Source organism: Didymosphaeria variabile (assembly GCF_027946475.1).
Source record: "Didymosphaeria variabile strain IMI 356815 chromosome Unknown scaffold_7, whole genome shotgun sequence".
In the NCBI taxonomy this organism is placed as follows: domain Eukaryota; kingdom Fungi; phylum Ascomycota; class Dothideomycetes; order Pleosporales; family Didymosphaeriaceae; genus Didymosphaeria; species Didymosphaeria variabile.
The window spans coordinates 2,998,457-3,013,962 of record NW_026611626.1 but is presented as its reverse complement, the minus strand read 5'-3'; the positions used below and the strand labels follow the sequence as shown (position 1 = coordinate 3,013,962).

The window sequence follows — 15,506 nt, the reverse complement described above, 5'->3', positions numbered from 1 at the left end:
ACCGAGACGAGGCTGTAATGTCAAGTATAAGAACTCTTTCGAAGACGCAGTTCTAGGGACACCAGCCCACCATTAACTCACCCATATATCTCTTCCAACAGCCAACCATCCCAATTCAGCTCATTCTTCGCCTACCAACCCCACAACCATAACCATGAAGGTCACACTCCTTCTCACCACCCTCTCCGCCGCCCTCGTAGCTGCTTCCCCCGCCTCGCTAGGAGCCCGCGTACGTCCCCTTCCCCCGTGCCCCTCCCTCACCTTCCCATAACATCCTCATCACTAATTCTACCACCAGCCCGGTACAATCCGCGTCCAAATCTCCGACGACACAACCGACACCGCAGTCCAAGCCAACATCCCCGCCAACGGCGCCAAGACCAGCATCGCTGCGAACTTCGCCAATCTGGGCAGCGGCGTGCCCGCCAACCGCGCTTTCGTAGTCAGTGGGTCTGGAAGCTGCGGTATCTTCAAGGATAATGGGAGTCAGAAGGTTGCGACGATTAAGAGTGGGGCAGACGATGTTACGTTTGCGAGGGTGAAGTTGCAGAATGGGGTTATTGTGTGCAAGTAGGCGCTTGAAGGAGTAGGGGTGGAAGTGGGTTGGTTGGACGGTCGCTTAATGTCGTTGTATGAACGTGTGGGGTGGAGAAAGCGGACACTCGTTGATGATAGGTTCATACTGCATCTGAGTAAATTGTGGATATATTACACTTGAAGACCGAGGAGTTCACTAATGGGAGGGGGACGGTTATCGACATGCGCTGGTGTCTCCATGTTTAAGTCCAGTCGTACCAGAACACTGAGAAAGGTAGTTGATGCTTCCAATGGAATCTTATCATGTATCCTTCGGCGGGGTACCTTGAGTTTGGCGCGCTGGAAAGGGCGGCTTTGGAATGGAGCAAGTATTGTTCGTACGGAAAGGGTAGCACACAAATCCGATATCGTCAATAGCAGTTTTCACTTGCAAGATCCGGAGCCCGGCCTTAACAGGATCATATGTTATCCGATCATGTCGTTAAGATGATCGTCGCTCACTAACTAAGAGTGGCAGTGGTGGGAGGCGCCACGAGTGTGCTTCTTGTACATGATCGACGAAGTGCAATGCAGTATCGTCCGAAGGAAAGGCGAAGTCGAACCGCGTAACGCATTCTGCAACAACGAGACGGAGATACATAGTTGCTAGAGGTCGTCCGACACACCAATGAGGGCCTAGTCTCAGGTCAGTGGCCAGACGAAGCCAGAGAAGAATAAACTACTCACCGACATTGAATGGAGCATATCCAGCCCTATCTTTGATCAAATCCGGCTCAGCATACCAGCGCTCAGGTATAAATTCCAACGGCCGAACATATGCCTCTTCTGAACGTCCAACAACGTATTGCGAACCGATGACTGTCACATCTCCAGGTACGAACGTGCCTTGAACCATAATACCTTCCGATGGCGTTTGCCGTGGAAGCACGCTACCAGGAGGTTGGAGGCGCAATGTTTCGTTGATGACCGCATTGAGGTGATTGGTCCTCTGAATACTATGGTGTTTGAACTTCCCGTCCATACCCGCAAGCGGGTCCAGCTCTTGCCGTAACTTTTTGACATGCTCCGGATGCTGAGCTAGGTAAAAGAAGATGAAAATGAGGGTAGACGCGGATGTGTCACTGCCAGCGAAAATGACAGACCGACAGTCACTCTGGAGATGCAACAAGTCCTCCTTAGTTGGCGGAGACTGAGCGTGCGACGCCATTATGCCCATCAGACTGGAGTTTTCTTGTGAGGCCTTTCTCTTCGCCAGAATCGATTTTAGTTGATCGTTACAGTAGTCATCAAATTTTTGGGCAGCGCTCGAGGATCCAGGTATCGCTTTGAGCAGATTGATGGACCAGGGCGGTAGACGGAGACCGATAGCTTTTGTCCAGCCCGCCATAAGCGTAAGAGCCCAATGCTCTTGGCCAGTACTGAGCAGAGAAAAGTCTTTGTCGAGACCAAGATTACCCATGACATCCCACGAAAAGTATATACACCATTTTGAGGCATCGAGAGGATATTTGGACGTCGCAGATTTCTTCAAGATATCGATAAACTTCTCGGTGTATGACTGGATTCGCGATTCGTATCCGCGAAGTGCATTGTTGCTCAACGCCTCGCTCCAGATCCGCCGTCGCTCGCGATGAACACCGGGTGCTGGAGAAATTATACCGTAAGGAGCACCGAACGTGCTATACCATTCTGCTCTACGAGAGCCTGATTTTGTACCGTCTGCGATATGTCTTAGTATAATCGGGTGGGATCTCTCGTCTAACCTCGTAAGAAGGCACTCACACATAGCAGGGACACCCTGCGGAGTCATGATCAACAGAGTTGATGACCCAATCCGTACAAATGGCCCATATTTGTGATACAAAGCCAAGCTCTTTCTATGCCAGTCAAAGTCCTTCGCCTGGAGAGTGAGCCAGACATCGCTGATCCTGGCAGTGTAGGGCCCGGGGAAGCGATTCAAGGGATGCCACCATAATCGATATGACAACAAGCTTCCGTATAAACCTAACGACAGAAAACCATAGAAATGTGTGATATCGATCGAAGCCGCTCGAAGAGATCGTTGGAACAGCAAACTCTGACATATGACAGAGGCGACGAACGTGAGAACACCTACTGCGACGTAGATCGGCGCCTTAGCACTATGCTGCCCACGATAAAAGTAGCCGAGATGAAGGATTACCCCAGCGGCCACAGCCAAGAGCGGACTGATATAATCCTTGTGTGCGCTCATTGCAAGGAAGAGTATAGCAGTTGAATCGCCAGATGTGACCGCAGTAGGAGGGATTTAGCGGCGAGTGCAACCTCTTATATCGTCAATGGATGTCGGATCAATTGATCGGTGTGCTTTTATCACGATCGCCTTAAATTGCAAGGCTGAAAGTTGTGGGACAGGGTGTCGCTGTCGCTCACTATACCGCGCGCATTTGGGTAGGTTGGACCGACCGGGCGTAACATGACCGCATGTACCAGGATGCACCAGAAGAACCTATCAGACCGAGTGCGATGCAAATGACTCTACACTGAGCAAGTATCGACAATTGCAAGCGGCCGTAATGCATGCAAGATGGTGGCTGCCCGTTCCTAATCTTGGCAACCTGCGCAAACGAGCGCTAAATTGCATGTGTAGAGAAACTGTCGGGCGCTGTCGTAAAATGTATGTTGATGACACTCTTCAATCTATACCATGTGCGGATCTCCGGTATGCTCAACAAAATGGAATGAGAGCTAATATGATGCAAGCATTTGGTCATTGTCGCAACAGTTGCGAATCTGGTGAGTCGGCCGTGGAAGCACCTAGGCTAAACCAATATCGTATATAAGGAAAAGGTATTACAAAACATCCGACGATCGTCAATGCATAGCTTGGAGTCTTCGCTGACCGATTCTTCAGAGAAATACAAATGAAGCCGTATGGTAGCTCAAAAATCCTCCTCTTCCTCGGCACCCGCTAAAAGCTTCTTTTCTGCCAGTTCCTGTATCTTCTCTCCAAGCATGTCCCTGCCATATCTCTGCGCGACCTTTCCAGCGAGATCGAGCATCTTGCCATTTGCATCGTGCATCAGCGTTACAAGCTCCAGTGCCTTCATACCCCTATCTTCGCCCGCAAGACACTCTAGGCCCAGGAGTTGCAACAGCGATCGGTCGATCTGGACTTCCAGACTGACCAGATCTTGTTTTTGATGGGCTGTGGGCCGTGTGTGGGATAACGAATCTGAGAGCTGCGCATGAAGCGCAGAAGAGAGAACAAAGTCTTGTTCGTGTTGCTGCTGTTTGTTTTCCGGCTTCTTAGCAGCGCTGTCCTCCTCGTCATCGAACATTGCGTCCACGTCCCGGTCCTTTCCTTCTCGGCTCTTGTCGATTGAAGACGACAGAGGGATCTCGAGCGCGAACTCGCTCAGCATTGGTGGCGGGTTGGTAGGGTGCTTTTCGCTTCCTTTGATGATCATGCAATGGAAGACGTGCTTACCGTCTGCATCCCGAGAAACGCAAACCGGCCAGTAACTCTCCTGCTTTCCGCCACCTGCTCTCCGCGACAGACACTTCGTGTCTAACATGGGTACCCATCTTGCTTGGCCGTTCGTGCGCCAGTGCAGGAGCGTCAGCAAGACACCATCAGAATCGTATATGTATGGATCGCCGTCTGCAGAGAAGAAGACTGATGTCAGAGTAGTGTTGGGTGGAAGCGCTACGATATCTTCGGACTGGTATATCTCGTCGCGCTTCACGTTTTCGATCGTGTACAATAGCTGAGACGTGCCATCTCCGCCGACAGGACCGTTGCCGATAGTCAGAACGTAGTCACGCCATGCCGCACATGTTACTGTAGGCGATGCCTTCTGTCGGTAGACGCGGATGGGTAGGCCGAAGAGCGAGTAGATTCGGACATAATTCGCGCTTGTCGTCACAACGACATATGATTCTGACAGTGCAATGGCAGTGATAGACTCATCAGCCGGCAAGTTCGTGCGCCAATCTGCCCGGTTCGTCCATGTTTCGTGTGGCCTGTAGTAGATCATAGCAGGAGTGTCATCTTTCGGTTGGCAGCTAAACAATGTGCCGTGCTCAGTCAGCGCAGCTTTATCATAGCCGAAGACGTCGGTAAATTTGAAGTTGTGGTGCGCTTGTTCGTCGTAGAACTTGACTTCAGCTGTGTAATGTGTGCCTTCTTGACTTATAGTAGACACGTAGCCAATAAGCGAACAGCACAAAAGGCGCCGGTTACCGCGCCAAGGAGTTCCGCCAGGTTGGAAAGGTTCGTGGATCTGAGGCTGGAAAGCAGGAGCAGTAGGACGTCGTTTACTAATGGATTCAAGAGGCTCTAAGTGACCATTTGTTCGCTTTCCGTGTCCGTTAGTGTAGCCAGCACCGTCGTCATCGATCACAAAGCCATCATCCGCTTCATCAGGCATATCTTCATCGTCGTCTCTGAACTCGTCACCTAAGAGATCATCGAGACTGTCTGCACTGCCGGCTCTGGCCCGACGTTCGGGCAGAACATGTTTTGTGCCGTTTGTGAGCTTAGACGTTGGGTCGTTCGAACGACCTTCTGAAGGGTCGTGAAAGAACGGGGCAGGTTGCACAGGCTTTTGCAGGAAGCCCTCGTGCTCTTGAGGAACGAAGTCGGTATGAATATACAGATGGCCCTCGGTGTTGGTGTAGGAGAGGATGTTCTCAGTGGGATGCCATGCCATGGCTAGAATGGTAGCCTTGATGTCGTCGTACTTCTTCAGTATGCTCTGCGTCTTTGCGTCCCAGAGGCATAGTGTCAGGTCGCTCGAAGTTGTGGCTAGGAGAGCGCCGTTAGGTGACCATGCTACTGCAGTAATGTCTGACGTATGCTCGGTCTTGAAGGTCTTCTGCTTCTCCCAATCGTTCGTTGACATGACTTGTACTTCGCGAAGAGCGGTTGGAGTTGCAAATGCTCTCCCATCCGGATGCCACAGAACCTTCGCGCTAGACTCTGCCTCTGGTTCCAATCTCTTGATCATATCGTCCACCTTTTGCACAAGCTTCGGTTGTTCTGAATCTATCGAGTAGATATAGATGCTGCCGTCCACGCAGGACACAGCAAGTTGCGTGCCGCCCTTGTTGAAGGAGACATGTTTGACGGAGCGGTTCTGGTCGCGGAGGCGCTTGACTATTTGTATATCTTTCGTGTTTATGATATACACAACGAGCTCACTACGACGTGTCAGTAATACATCCAGAAATAGTGTTCTGTAGCATACTCGCTCGCGACCGCAACCCATTGTCCGTCTGGACTCAGCGCTACATCTCTAACAGGAAGTGTGCTTCTCCAGAGTATGTCTCCGCCATCACTACTCCCAATAGAGTATTTGTTTACCGTCCCATCTTCAGCTCCAGTAATGAAGAATCCGTCCTGATCCATGCATTAGCACTATTGTTTTTGCGCAACTCCATATTGCATCCACTTACTCCAGCTGCAATAGACAGATTATTTTCTTGACAGTCGTCGATGTTGGAGGGCTCTCCGTCAGATCCCGTAGTGAAGACACGGCAAAAGTTATCGACACCGGCTGTGATCAGCTTGTTGCCGTTCGGCGTGTATGCGAGGAACGTAGGGCCGGGGGCGTCTATATCTCGATTTAGTATTGGCAATGACAATCATGCTTCTGGCAGCACTTACGAGCGTAGCGACCGCGCAATTGCTGCGGAGTAGCCATTGTTGGTAGCGAATGTGTGGATGTTTGAGAGTCGGCACGACGCATCCAAGCGCGTGCAACGCGTAAAGTGGAAGGCCACGGCCCGTGCACGCGTTATTAAAGCCCCGCGTGTAGCCTACCACTCTCAACCTTCCCTTCCCAATCATTGACACTCGGGACAAAGTGAACACAACTCTTGAACGGAAATTCTATCTTCTCAAATTTCCATTTGCGTAAGACTGCCGTGCCAACCATATACATCTGGAGTCCGCGCTTGACCACGGAGATGCGAGCGCTCCCGGTAGATCGCGAGACATATGTAACATGACCGAACAAAAGTACAGCAGGTTTTCGTCTTGATGTTTCAGCTCACAAGATTCACACGTCGATTTCAACTAGGTTTCTATGATGGCCATCATGCTTGATGACACAGCACACTGGCCAATACCATCAGGACCTTAGTAAAGAGCCGAAGACTTTCGTCACTTTAGCCTTCACTAATTATTCGTCCGCGAATCGCCCTTGGATCAAGCGTGCGCAAGTCCGCTCAATGATTACGACCACAGCCCTACAAGAAATTGTACGGAGATAAGATGAAAGACAGTCCCTTCAGCAACATCAAGTCTATCCAGGCTGCTATTTGTTAGTTTCCAACCTATCACGATCAAGTAATTGTATGTCGCAAAGTATTTCCGTTCCGCTCTGAATGGGTACCATACACGATGCGGATTTACGCGGATTTAGGGGTGCGACCATTTTCCTCTCCTGGAAAACCTCCAGGGTCAAAAAGGATCAAAGTCACTTATATCAAGCCGAGAGGTAAAACAGGTCTTGAGTAGTCCCACGGCTACAGTAGGTTGCGTCTTATAAAAAAAGCTTACTGAACCGACTCCTCATATCGCAACCTGAACTAGTACCAACCACCGAGATCGTTCCCATCATGGCCCAAACACATCTCAAAGTCGTTTTCGGTGCCATGACGTTTGGTCCCAAGGGCACTCGAAGCGGCCAGGTCACCAGCCTCTCGGACCAAGCGTCTATGCTCGACACCTTCCAGTCCCATGGCCACAGCGAGATCGATACCGCACGGCTGTACAACAACGGTCACTCCGAGTTGATGCTTGCACAGAACAACTGGCACAAGCGCGGCTTGTCTGTTGCTACCAAGCTGTACCCTACAAAAGGAGCTGTCAGTGTGGACTTCCGGAGAGCAGCTATGGACTTCCCGATGTACGATCATTCTCCGGCTGATTTAAGACGTGGGCTGGGAGAGAGTTTGGAGGCGTTGGCAGCGGAAGAGGTGGGTGTGGATGTGTTCTATCTGCATGCGCCAGATAGGAATACGCCATTCGAGGAGACGTTAAGGGGGGTGAACCAATTGTATGAAGAAGGAAAGCTCAGAAGGTTCGGTGTCTCTAACTACATGGCTTGGGAGGTAAGGCTATCCCTTCGAAGTCGGCAAGAGAATGCTGACGGTCCAGGTGGCGCAAATGTGCGAGATCTGTATTCGTAATAACTGGATCCGCCCAACCATCTATCAAGGGCTCTACAACGTCTTCAGCCGCAAAATGGAAGACGAGCTCATTCCCTGTCTGCGATACTACAACATCTCCTTCTACGCCTATGCGCCACTAGCTGGTGGACTCATGACAGGAAAGTACTCCCGCGACCAGACTGACTTCGAACCCGGCAGTCGATATGCTCCGGGCACTTTGAGTAGCAGGACTCATCGTCCGAGGTACTGGAATGATCTATACTTCGATGGGATTGAAGAAGTCAGAGCTGCAGCGGACAAGCATGGGTTGACGCTCGCAGAGGTGGCGTTGAGGTGGATGAATTGGCACTCGAAATTGGAGAAGGAAACAGGCGATGCGGTGATTGTCGGCGCGAGCAGTGTGAAGCATTTGGAGCAGAATCTAGTGGACCTAGAGAAGGGACGTTTGCCTGAGGATGTTGTGCAAGCAATGGAAAGCGCTTATCTGAAAGTAAAGGCTGTTGCGCCACCTTACTATCATTGAGTGGGACGATGGTCATCTCAGTTGTTCGGTATTATCACCAAATTTATCAAGTACGGCACCATCAGTGTTCTGGTGTTGCAATGAGAGGTATCATCGCCGGATGCTCTCCGTCAACTGTGCGGCCAAAGTGCTGCGCTCTACTCGTCGTGCAATTGCATGAAGGCTATATGATTCCACTACATACCAAACTATGAATCTAAGAATCATCTTCCGCATTTGCGAGAAGATCGCGAACAAATAGCTTCTTACATATCACTATGCTACAAAAACGGTATTGTAGACCCAAGGACGTGGCACTCGGGTGGTCCAGACCAACCCTGGCTCAATCGGGGTATCCCATTCAAAAACGCCGACCTACCCATGTCACTCTCCCAAAATATCGCCGCCATCACCCATCCGACAAGTGTCCTCGAACCAAACCACCAACAAACAGCATACACACGTCGCATCTCCTTACGAGACCCAGATCGGCCTGCGCGCAACTTTTCCAACTCCCACACTTCCCCGCGCCACTTCACACTCCTGCGCCCCGCTGCGCGCACCTCACAATGTCGAACAGGTACACTCTCCTCCAATACAATCCCCGTTGCAGAACGCCAACCACTCACGACTATTAGATTCGGCCGCCCCTCCGCCCAAAACGACCTCTTCTCCTCCTACAACCGCTCCTCGTCCCCCTCCAAAGACAAGAAAAAGCCACGCTCGCCCTACGGCAACTCTCCCTACGGCGGCGCCCAAAGCTACGCCTTTCCCTCCTCGTCGCCCGCCCCCGAAGGCCCCTCTTTCGGCGCATACCCTGGCGCAAACGGCAGCACGAGTGCAAGCGGGAGCGGGACATTCAGAAGCGCGACGCCGAATTCGAGAGGGCAGTATAGCGCTGCGACGTTGGATGAGCTGGAGAGCCAGAATGATGATCAGGCGGGGGCTTTGATTGGGAAGGTGAAGATGTTGAAGGATGTATGTGTTTCCCTTAATATACCATGCATCTCCGTAGCGTGGATTGGATTGGAACAATGTGCTGACGGGAGGACAGTTAACAGAGGCCATCGGCGTGGAGATCCGCGATTCGACGACGCTTGCGGAGAAGATGAACGACCAGTTTGAGAACTCGCGGTTACGGTTAAAAGGGACGATGAATCGGATGTTGAGGATGGCGGAGAAGACGGGTGTGGGGTGGAAGGTGTGGTTGGGATTCTTTGCTGTGGTTTGTGTGTTGTTTTGGTATGTTTGGGTGTTCTAGACATATCCCGGCTGGGTGAGAAAAGAGATGGAGGGTTGGGTCTACATGGGGAGGTTTCTACACAAGTCGATCCTTGGAATTGGACGGGACTGGGGTTGAAGGGAGGGCGTTCTGAGAGCATTTGGTGTTAAGCGATTCAGCATTGCATGCGAGGCGTCACGGCATTGGGAGGCTGCAAAGATTTAATATGCTCGCGCATATCACATACATAACCACGATTCTCACACATTCTCACGAAATCCGCATTCGTCGCGAGACTATGTACATTCAATTGAAAGGAGATTGGTATCACATGTATATTACCCATAAGCAACTTAACGCTCACTCCCCAACACCTTCTTCAACGCACCCATCTCCCCTTCGTACCCCTCGACCTTCTCTTGACTCTTCTGCAGCTTCGACAGAAGATACTGCACACGTCCAGCCAGCATCGCCGGTCGTCCCTCAATCTCACTCAACTTCAACAACTCCGTCTCGCACTTCTCAATCGTCGCGCTCTCCACCTTGACCAGCTCTTTCAAAATAGCGAGATCCAAGCGGCTCTTCAGGACTTTGTCTTCCGTCAACCGCTTGAACGCAGGGTGATACACAGGTTTGCCAGGACGAATCAGAGAGGGCCGCCCAGAAGGAGAAGACACGATAGTGACCAGCTCAGCCTGCTCGAGCGCGCGAATCGTCTTCTCCCCGTTCGTTGCGAACACATCTGAGAGGAGAAGCTCGTTGTAGCGCAGTTCTTCTTTCTCGGCGAGCTCCTTGATAAGCAACCACGCCTGCTCGTGACTCCATTTCTTACCACCTTCCTCGTCCGCAATGCCGAAGATGTACATCTTGAGGATCTCGCTTGCGGACTGGTCTATCATCTCGTGGACGGCCTTGACAGGCGTTTCACCCGTCTTGATCCTGCGGGCTAGGAATTCGAGGTCCGTAAGGCGGCCGCCGAGGAGGTCGATGCAGGTGTCTAGCTCGTCGAGGTCGTCACGTGTTTGAGAGGGGACTTGCTTTTCGGATCCATCCTTGGGCTCAGGGTCGTCAGCGACGTCGGCATCTAGGTGGCGGAGGACGTATTTCTTGGCAACCTGAGGGGAGCAGTCGGAAAGCGGGATCTGGTGGAAGACGCGGTCCGGGAGGGCTTTGGAGAGAGATTTGCTGTAGGATACGTCGTTTGTGAGGAAGACTACATGGGCGATGTTGGTGGTCGTGAGACGTGCGGCCCTGGGATGAAGGTTAGCCACGTATTGTGAGCAAGAAAAGGACTGGTACACCTACCAATCAGCGATCTTGTCATAGACCACACCACCCTCCTGACTCTTATGCAAGAAGTTGTCAATGACAACAACGGGTCTCTTCTCAGGATGTGCCTCTAGCCACTCATCGTCACCCAGATACGCATCTTTATCATTCTTGTGCCGTTGATCCAGCGCAATTTGTCTCAACGCAGTTCCTGTCGTATTCCAGATCTTCGCAAGTTGTGAGTCCAGCGTCTCAGAGAACCCAGTCTTTACGCCTGTTGCACCCTGCGCAGCCATGTCAATCATCCCGCTGATACTGTTCATCCAGGAGAAAACGGGCTTATACCCAACACCTGCGGCCGCAGCGTTGATTGTCGCGCTGTCCCCACGAGCTTCTTGAATGGGCTTGCAGTCGATGACGAGCTTGTGCTTTCGGTCTTTGAGGGCTTGGTCAATGACCAGCTCTTTCTTCCCGGATCCGCGGGGTCCTTGCACGATGATGAAGGTATCGGCGGTCTCCATAAGCCACGTCTGAATTTGCTCGATGTTTTCTTTTCGATCGTCCCAAACAACCTCCATGCCTGTGTCGTCGTCGGCCTTATGGTGCCAAGGAATAAAATCTGTTGCGTAGCCGATGATTCGCTTGTAGTACTTGTTATCCTGGAGATGCAGGACTCTGGTGATGTGTGCCTTGACGAAGAACGTCCGTATCGGGTCGAAGATGGCAACCGTGATACCGGCCACAAGCGCCGCAACAATCGGAATCACAATCCTTGGGTGATTTACCAACCAATCTCTTATCCAATGCGCTTTGATCTTTTGCTCATACTTGAGCCTGAAACGGGTGCCGTTCTTCCCTCCGCCCTCCGCCTCCGAAACCAGATATCCATGCATGCAGTTCTTCGCCATGATTGCATTTGATAGCTTCATGTAATCAAGGTACGCGAATTTTGGCAACACCTTCGAATCAGGCGGCTGCACGACGATGTCTTGTAGCTTACCATACTGCCTGAAGAAAGAATAGAGTTGCTCTTGGGACAGTTCGACAGCCTCGACGCCAGGCTCGGGAGGTACGAATTCGATGCGGAGCCTGGGAGATGGTAGGCGAAAGAGATCCTCGACCCAGGGCCGACCTTTGACGACGTTGACGTGCATTCGTCGCCAAGGACTCCACCATGGTTTCACAGGGTTCTCTTTCAAATACTGCTTGAGGACTTTCTCAACTTCGGATGTTGGGGTGCTGCCATCATGCGTAAATTTGACAAAGGCACCGCCTTCTTTTAGACGGAGGAGGGTTTCTGTCGCTTTGACGGAAATGTTGGCTTTGGCGCCGGCTTTTTCGATGACAGTCTTCGGGTCTGTGCCAGTGACCATGGGATTGATGATACGGTTCAGGAAGCCGGGTGCTTTGTCGTCTGAGGCGAGAGGAAGGCCAAGAAGTTTCTGAATCTTGAGTGGGAATACATCTTTGACTGTTAGTCCTGATCTTTCGGAGTATGTGATCCTGTTGGCCTACTATCAAAGAAAAGCAGCCCTTCGTCCGGTCCTGCGCTGATATGGCCCGACTTATTCTCCCCGGCCTGCAACGAAGCATACCGAGTCGGATACCCACTCCATGGACTCCTAAATCTGCATCAGTATGTGAGGTGATCGACAGACAAGCTTTCTGTCAACGCACCTTGTCAGCAATCCCTGCAGCCTGCTCCGCCCGCGTACGGAGCTGCGCTGAGCGGCATGGTGCCAGGCAGTCCTAGGAATCATGGTATGTTATTGTGCTACGATGGAGCCTCGAAAGGCATGGTGATGTGTGCACTGTGGTCAACGCGAAGTACAGGCGTCGCGAAGGCTTGACATGCGCCAATGACGTCACGCGATCTCATTCGCTCATCCTGGTGGTGGCAGGTAATCTGACCAAGGGCGTGCCAAGAGGTGGCATGGCCTAACTAACAATAGTAATTATAGCAAGGATTAGAGAAGTTTTTATGCCACCCTAAGTAACTAGCGTAGAACTAGTATATACATAGTCTTCTTAAAATTAAATTAATTCTAAGTTAATTCTAAATAACTTTATATTATAATATTATTCCTAGTCCTAGATATCTAATAAACCTATGTTAACTTAGATCTCTTTAAACCTAATATTCTATAGGATAAGAATATAAGTGTTTAGACCCCTATTATCTCTAGTAATTATATAGATAATAATACTAAATAGTACTATATAAGTCTATTATATAGAATTAATTTATAATTAATTTAGAATTTATAGGAGCGCGCTGTAATTACTAGTAGGAATAATAATAATAATACACTTAAGGCTAATATTATTAAATATGTAGCTGTAGTTCTATAATACCTAAGTATATATAAAGTAGGATATGCTTATATTATCTATATTAGGGTAATATAAGTAGAAGACCTTAAGTAGGAGAAGCTACTAAGGTAGGCTAAGAGTATAAATAAATAAATTAATTTAGAATTAATTATAAATTAACTTTAATTAATATAATTATACTAGTTCTAATACTCTAAGGTAAGTAAGGTAGGTAAGAAGCTAACCTTCTACCCTTTTCTTAATATATATATATTACGATGGGTGTTTAGATGCTCTAGGATTAAGTATTATAAATTAATTTAGAATAAATTACGTAATATATTTTATATAGAGGTTACACTAGAGCTATATAAATAGCTACGGACTATTAAGAGCTTATTATTATAGATTAAGAATAATAAGGGGAAGTGTAGAGTAAAGAGTTACTTTAATAGCCTTACTTACTATTTCTAATAGGGTTCTTATAAGCTACTACGGCTATTATATAGCCTAAGGCTATGTTTATTAAGATAGTAAGTAAGTTATATATAGATTAATTATTAATTAATTCTAAATTAATTTAAGCCTCTTACTAGACCTCTATACTAGCTTATTAGGTGTAAGAGCTAGGTTTAGGGGACTACTAAAAAGTACTTTATTTAGTAGGTTCCTACTCTTATTAATATTAAATACCTACGTAGTCTACTTACTAGTCTATTAATAGCTCCTTAAGAATAGTGTAATATTATTAAGCTATAGTGCTTAAGGCTAAAATATTATAGTAAGTAGAGATAATTTAATTTAAAATTAATTCTAAATTAATTTAGGTACTAATTATATCTAGGGATAGGGGAATCTTATTAAATAGGACTATAGTGTTATTTTTAATATAATTATCCTAATATACCCCTCCTAGGTACTATTTATAATACTAGTATTTACTAGTATATATATACATATACCTCTACCACTATGGCTTATAGGCTAGGACTATATTAATAAGATTCTAGGTATTCTATAGCTAATTATATACCCTAGGTTTATAAGGAGTAAGTTAGAAAAGATAAATTAATTTAAGATTAATTCTAAATTAATTTAGCTAACTTCCTTAAGTCTAAGGCTCTCTCTATATACCTATAGGTATATGGATATAGCTCTATTAAGTAATTCTATGTAGCATTTATAGATAAGGATTAAATTATAAGACTTATTTATTATAAGAGACTACTTAAGTACCCATATAGGGGTGAACTTAAGGGTATTCTTTTTAAGTAGAAAACGCACTATAGTAACTAAGCTATAGTAGGTTTAAATTAATTTTAAATTAATTCTACACTAATTCCTATAAAATAGGTATATATCTAAAAGGTACTTTCTATAACCTCTAGTAATATTATTATCTATCTTTTTTAGGACTAGGCTATTATACTATTAGAGTAGAATATGTTCTAAATAGATATATTCTTTAAGAGATTTAAAGATAGTTAGGCTAAAATTTTATTTATAGCGTTTTTACTATAGTATAGGAAGCGTAAGGCTTTTATTAATTCTAAATTAATTCTATATTAATTCTAATACTTATAGTCTTTACCTTTAGTTAGATTATTACTAACACCTAGATATCTACTATATATAAGAAGGCATTTATAGAGTTCTTTAATACCTATAAGGAGCTTACTAGTATACTATTTTAATAGATATATCTTTATAGAATGGGTATAATTAGTGTTACTATTAATATAGATATAAAATAGATAGTAGGTAGGTTAAATTAATTTAGAATTAATTTATTACTAATTCTTTAGAAAAACTAGGCTTTAGACGGTATCTAGCAGCCTAAGACCTATTCTATTAATTCTAGTAGTATTAGCTTAGCTATTACCTTCGCTTCTACTCTATCTACTTTTATTAGGGAATTAATAAGGCCTATCTATATTCTTTATATACTAAGGATTTAGACTAGGGTTATATAAGGTTACTACTAATAGTAGAGACTAGAATAGAGTATATAGATCTCTATAATCTAATTATAGGTAAGTATTATAGTTAAATTAATTTAGACTTAATTTAAAATAAATCTAATAAGGTCTTCCTAGGTTTAATAAGCTCTTAAGTAATTAGGGATTAGGTCTAATATAAGAAGAATTCTATAATTATAGCTAGGCTTAATTACTACTATAGTAGTATACTTAGGGCTATATAGAACTCTCTTAAGTTATATATAAATATAGTAGAGTAAGCTATATTAATAGGGTATTATACTAGAATAAGGCATAAGCTTCTATAAGGTATTAAGATGTATATTTGTTAAATTTATCTAGAATTAATTCTTATTTAATTCTAATCCTAGAAGGGCTATGCATATAGATACTTAGGATATTTAAATATATAAGGTCTAGAATAAGTATGGTATTAGATATAAGTCTAGGTAGAACCTAACTCTTAGTACTTAATTCTTCTAGAATATAGGTAGAGAAATTAGTAAGTTAATTCTCTATTAAT

The 15,506-nt window shown here is 46.7% G+C and overlaps 6 protein-coding genes across 6 annotated transcripts; 3 read left to right on the top strand and 3 right to left on the bottom strand.

Annotated features, from left to right (window-relative positions):
- Nucleotides 1-154: 154 nt before the first annotated feature.
- On the top strand, nt 155-574 carry N0V89_010164 (uncharacterized protein; the record flags this gene model as incomplete). Its single annotated transcript, XM_056218909.1, has 2 exons — nt 155-229; nt 299-574. 2 exons carry the CDS (start codon nt 155-157, stop codon nt 572-574), a joined length of 351 nt encoding a protein of 116 aa, XP_056068174.1.
- Nucleotides 575-1,255: 681 nt separating this feature from the next.
- N0V89_010163 (uncharacterized protein) lies at nt 1,256-2,323 on the bottom strand (the record flags this gene model as incomplete). The annotated part of the gene is made up of 2 exons (XM_056218908.1): nt 1,256-2,256; nt 2,320-2,323. The coding sequence occupies 2 exons, from the start codon at nt 2,321-2,323 to the stop codon at nt 1,256-1,258; spliced, it is 1,005 nt and encodes a 334-aa protein (XP_056068173.1).
- A 1,135-nt stretch (nt 2,324-3,458) lies between these two features.
- Nucleotides 3,459-6,224, bottom strand: mcl1 (DNA polymerase alpha accessory factor Mcl1; the record flags this gene model as incomplete). Its single annotated transcript, XM_056218907.1, has 4 exons — nt 3,459-5,721; nt 5,769-5,920; nt 5,977-6,134; nt 6,188-6,224. 4 exons carry the CDS (start codon nt 6,222-6,224, stop codon nt 3,459-3,461), a joined length of 2,610 nt encoding a protein of 869 aa, XP_056068172.1.
- Nucleotides 6,225-7,143: 919 nt separating this feature from the next.
- On the top strand, nt 7,144-8,221 carry N0V89_010161 (uncharacterized protein; the record flags this gene model as incomplete). Its single annotated transcript, XM_056218906.1, has 2 exons — nt 7,144-7,638; nt 7,685-8,221. 2 exons carry the CDS (start codon nt 7,144-7,146, stop codon nt 8,219-8,221), a joined length of 1,032 nt encoding a protein of 343 aa, XP_056068171.1.
- A 548-nt stretch (nt 8,222-8,769) lies between these two features.
- Nucleotides 8,770-9,461, top strand: BET1 (protein transport protein bet1; the record flags this gene model as incomplete). Its single annotated transcript, XM_056218905.1, has 3 exons — nt 8,770-8,780; nt 8,839-9,178; nt 9,255-9,461. The coding sequence occupies 3 exons, from the start codon at nt 8,770-8,772 to the stop codon at nt 9,459-9,461; spliced, it is 558 nt and encodes a 185-aa protein (XP_056068170.1).
- Nucleotides 9,462-9,775: 314 nt separating this feature from the next.
- YME2 (mitochondrial escape protein 2) lies at nt 9,776-12,451 on the bottom strand (the record flags this gene model as incomplete). The annotated part of the gene is made up of 4 exons (XM_056218904.1): nt 9,776-10,673; nt 10,728-12,156; nt 12,207-12,313; nt 12,369-12,451. The coding sequence occupies 4 exons, from the start codon at nt 12,449-12,451 to the stop codon at nt 9,776-9,778; spliced, it is 2,517 nt and encodes an 838-aa protein (XP_056068169.1).
- Between the last annotated feature and the right edge of the window lie 3,055 nt (nt 12,452-15,506).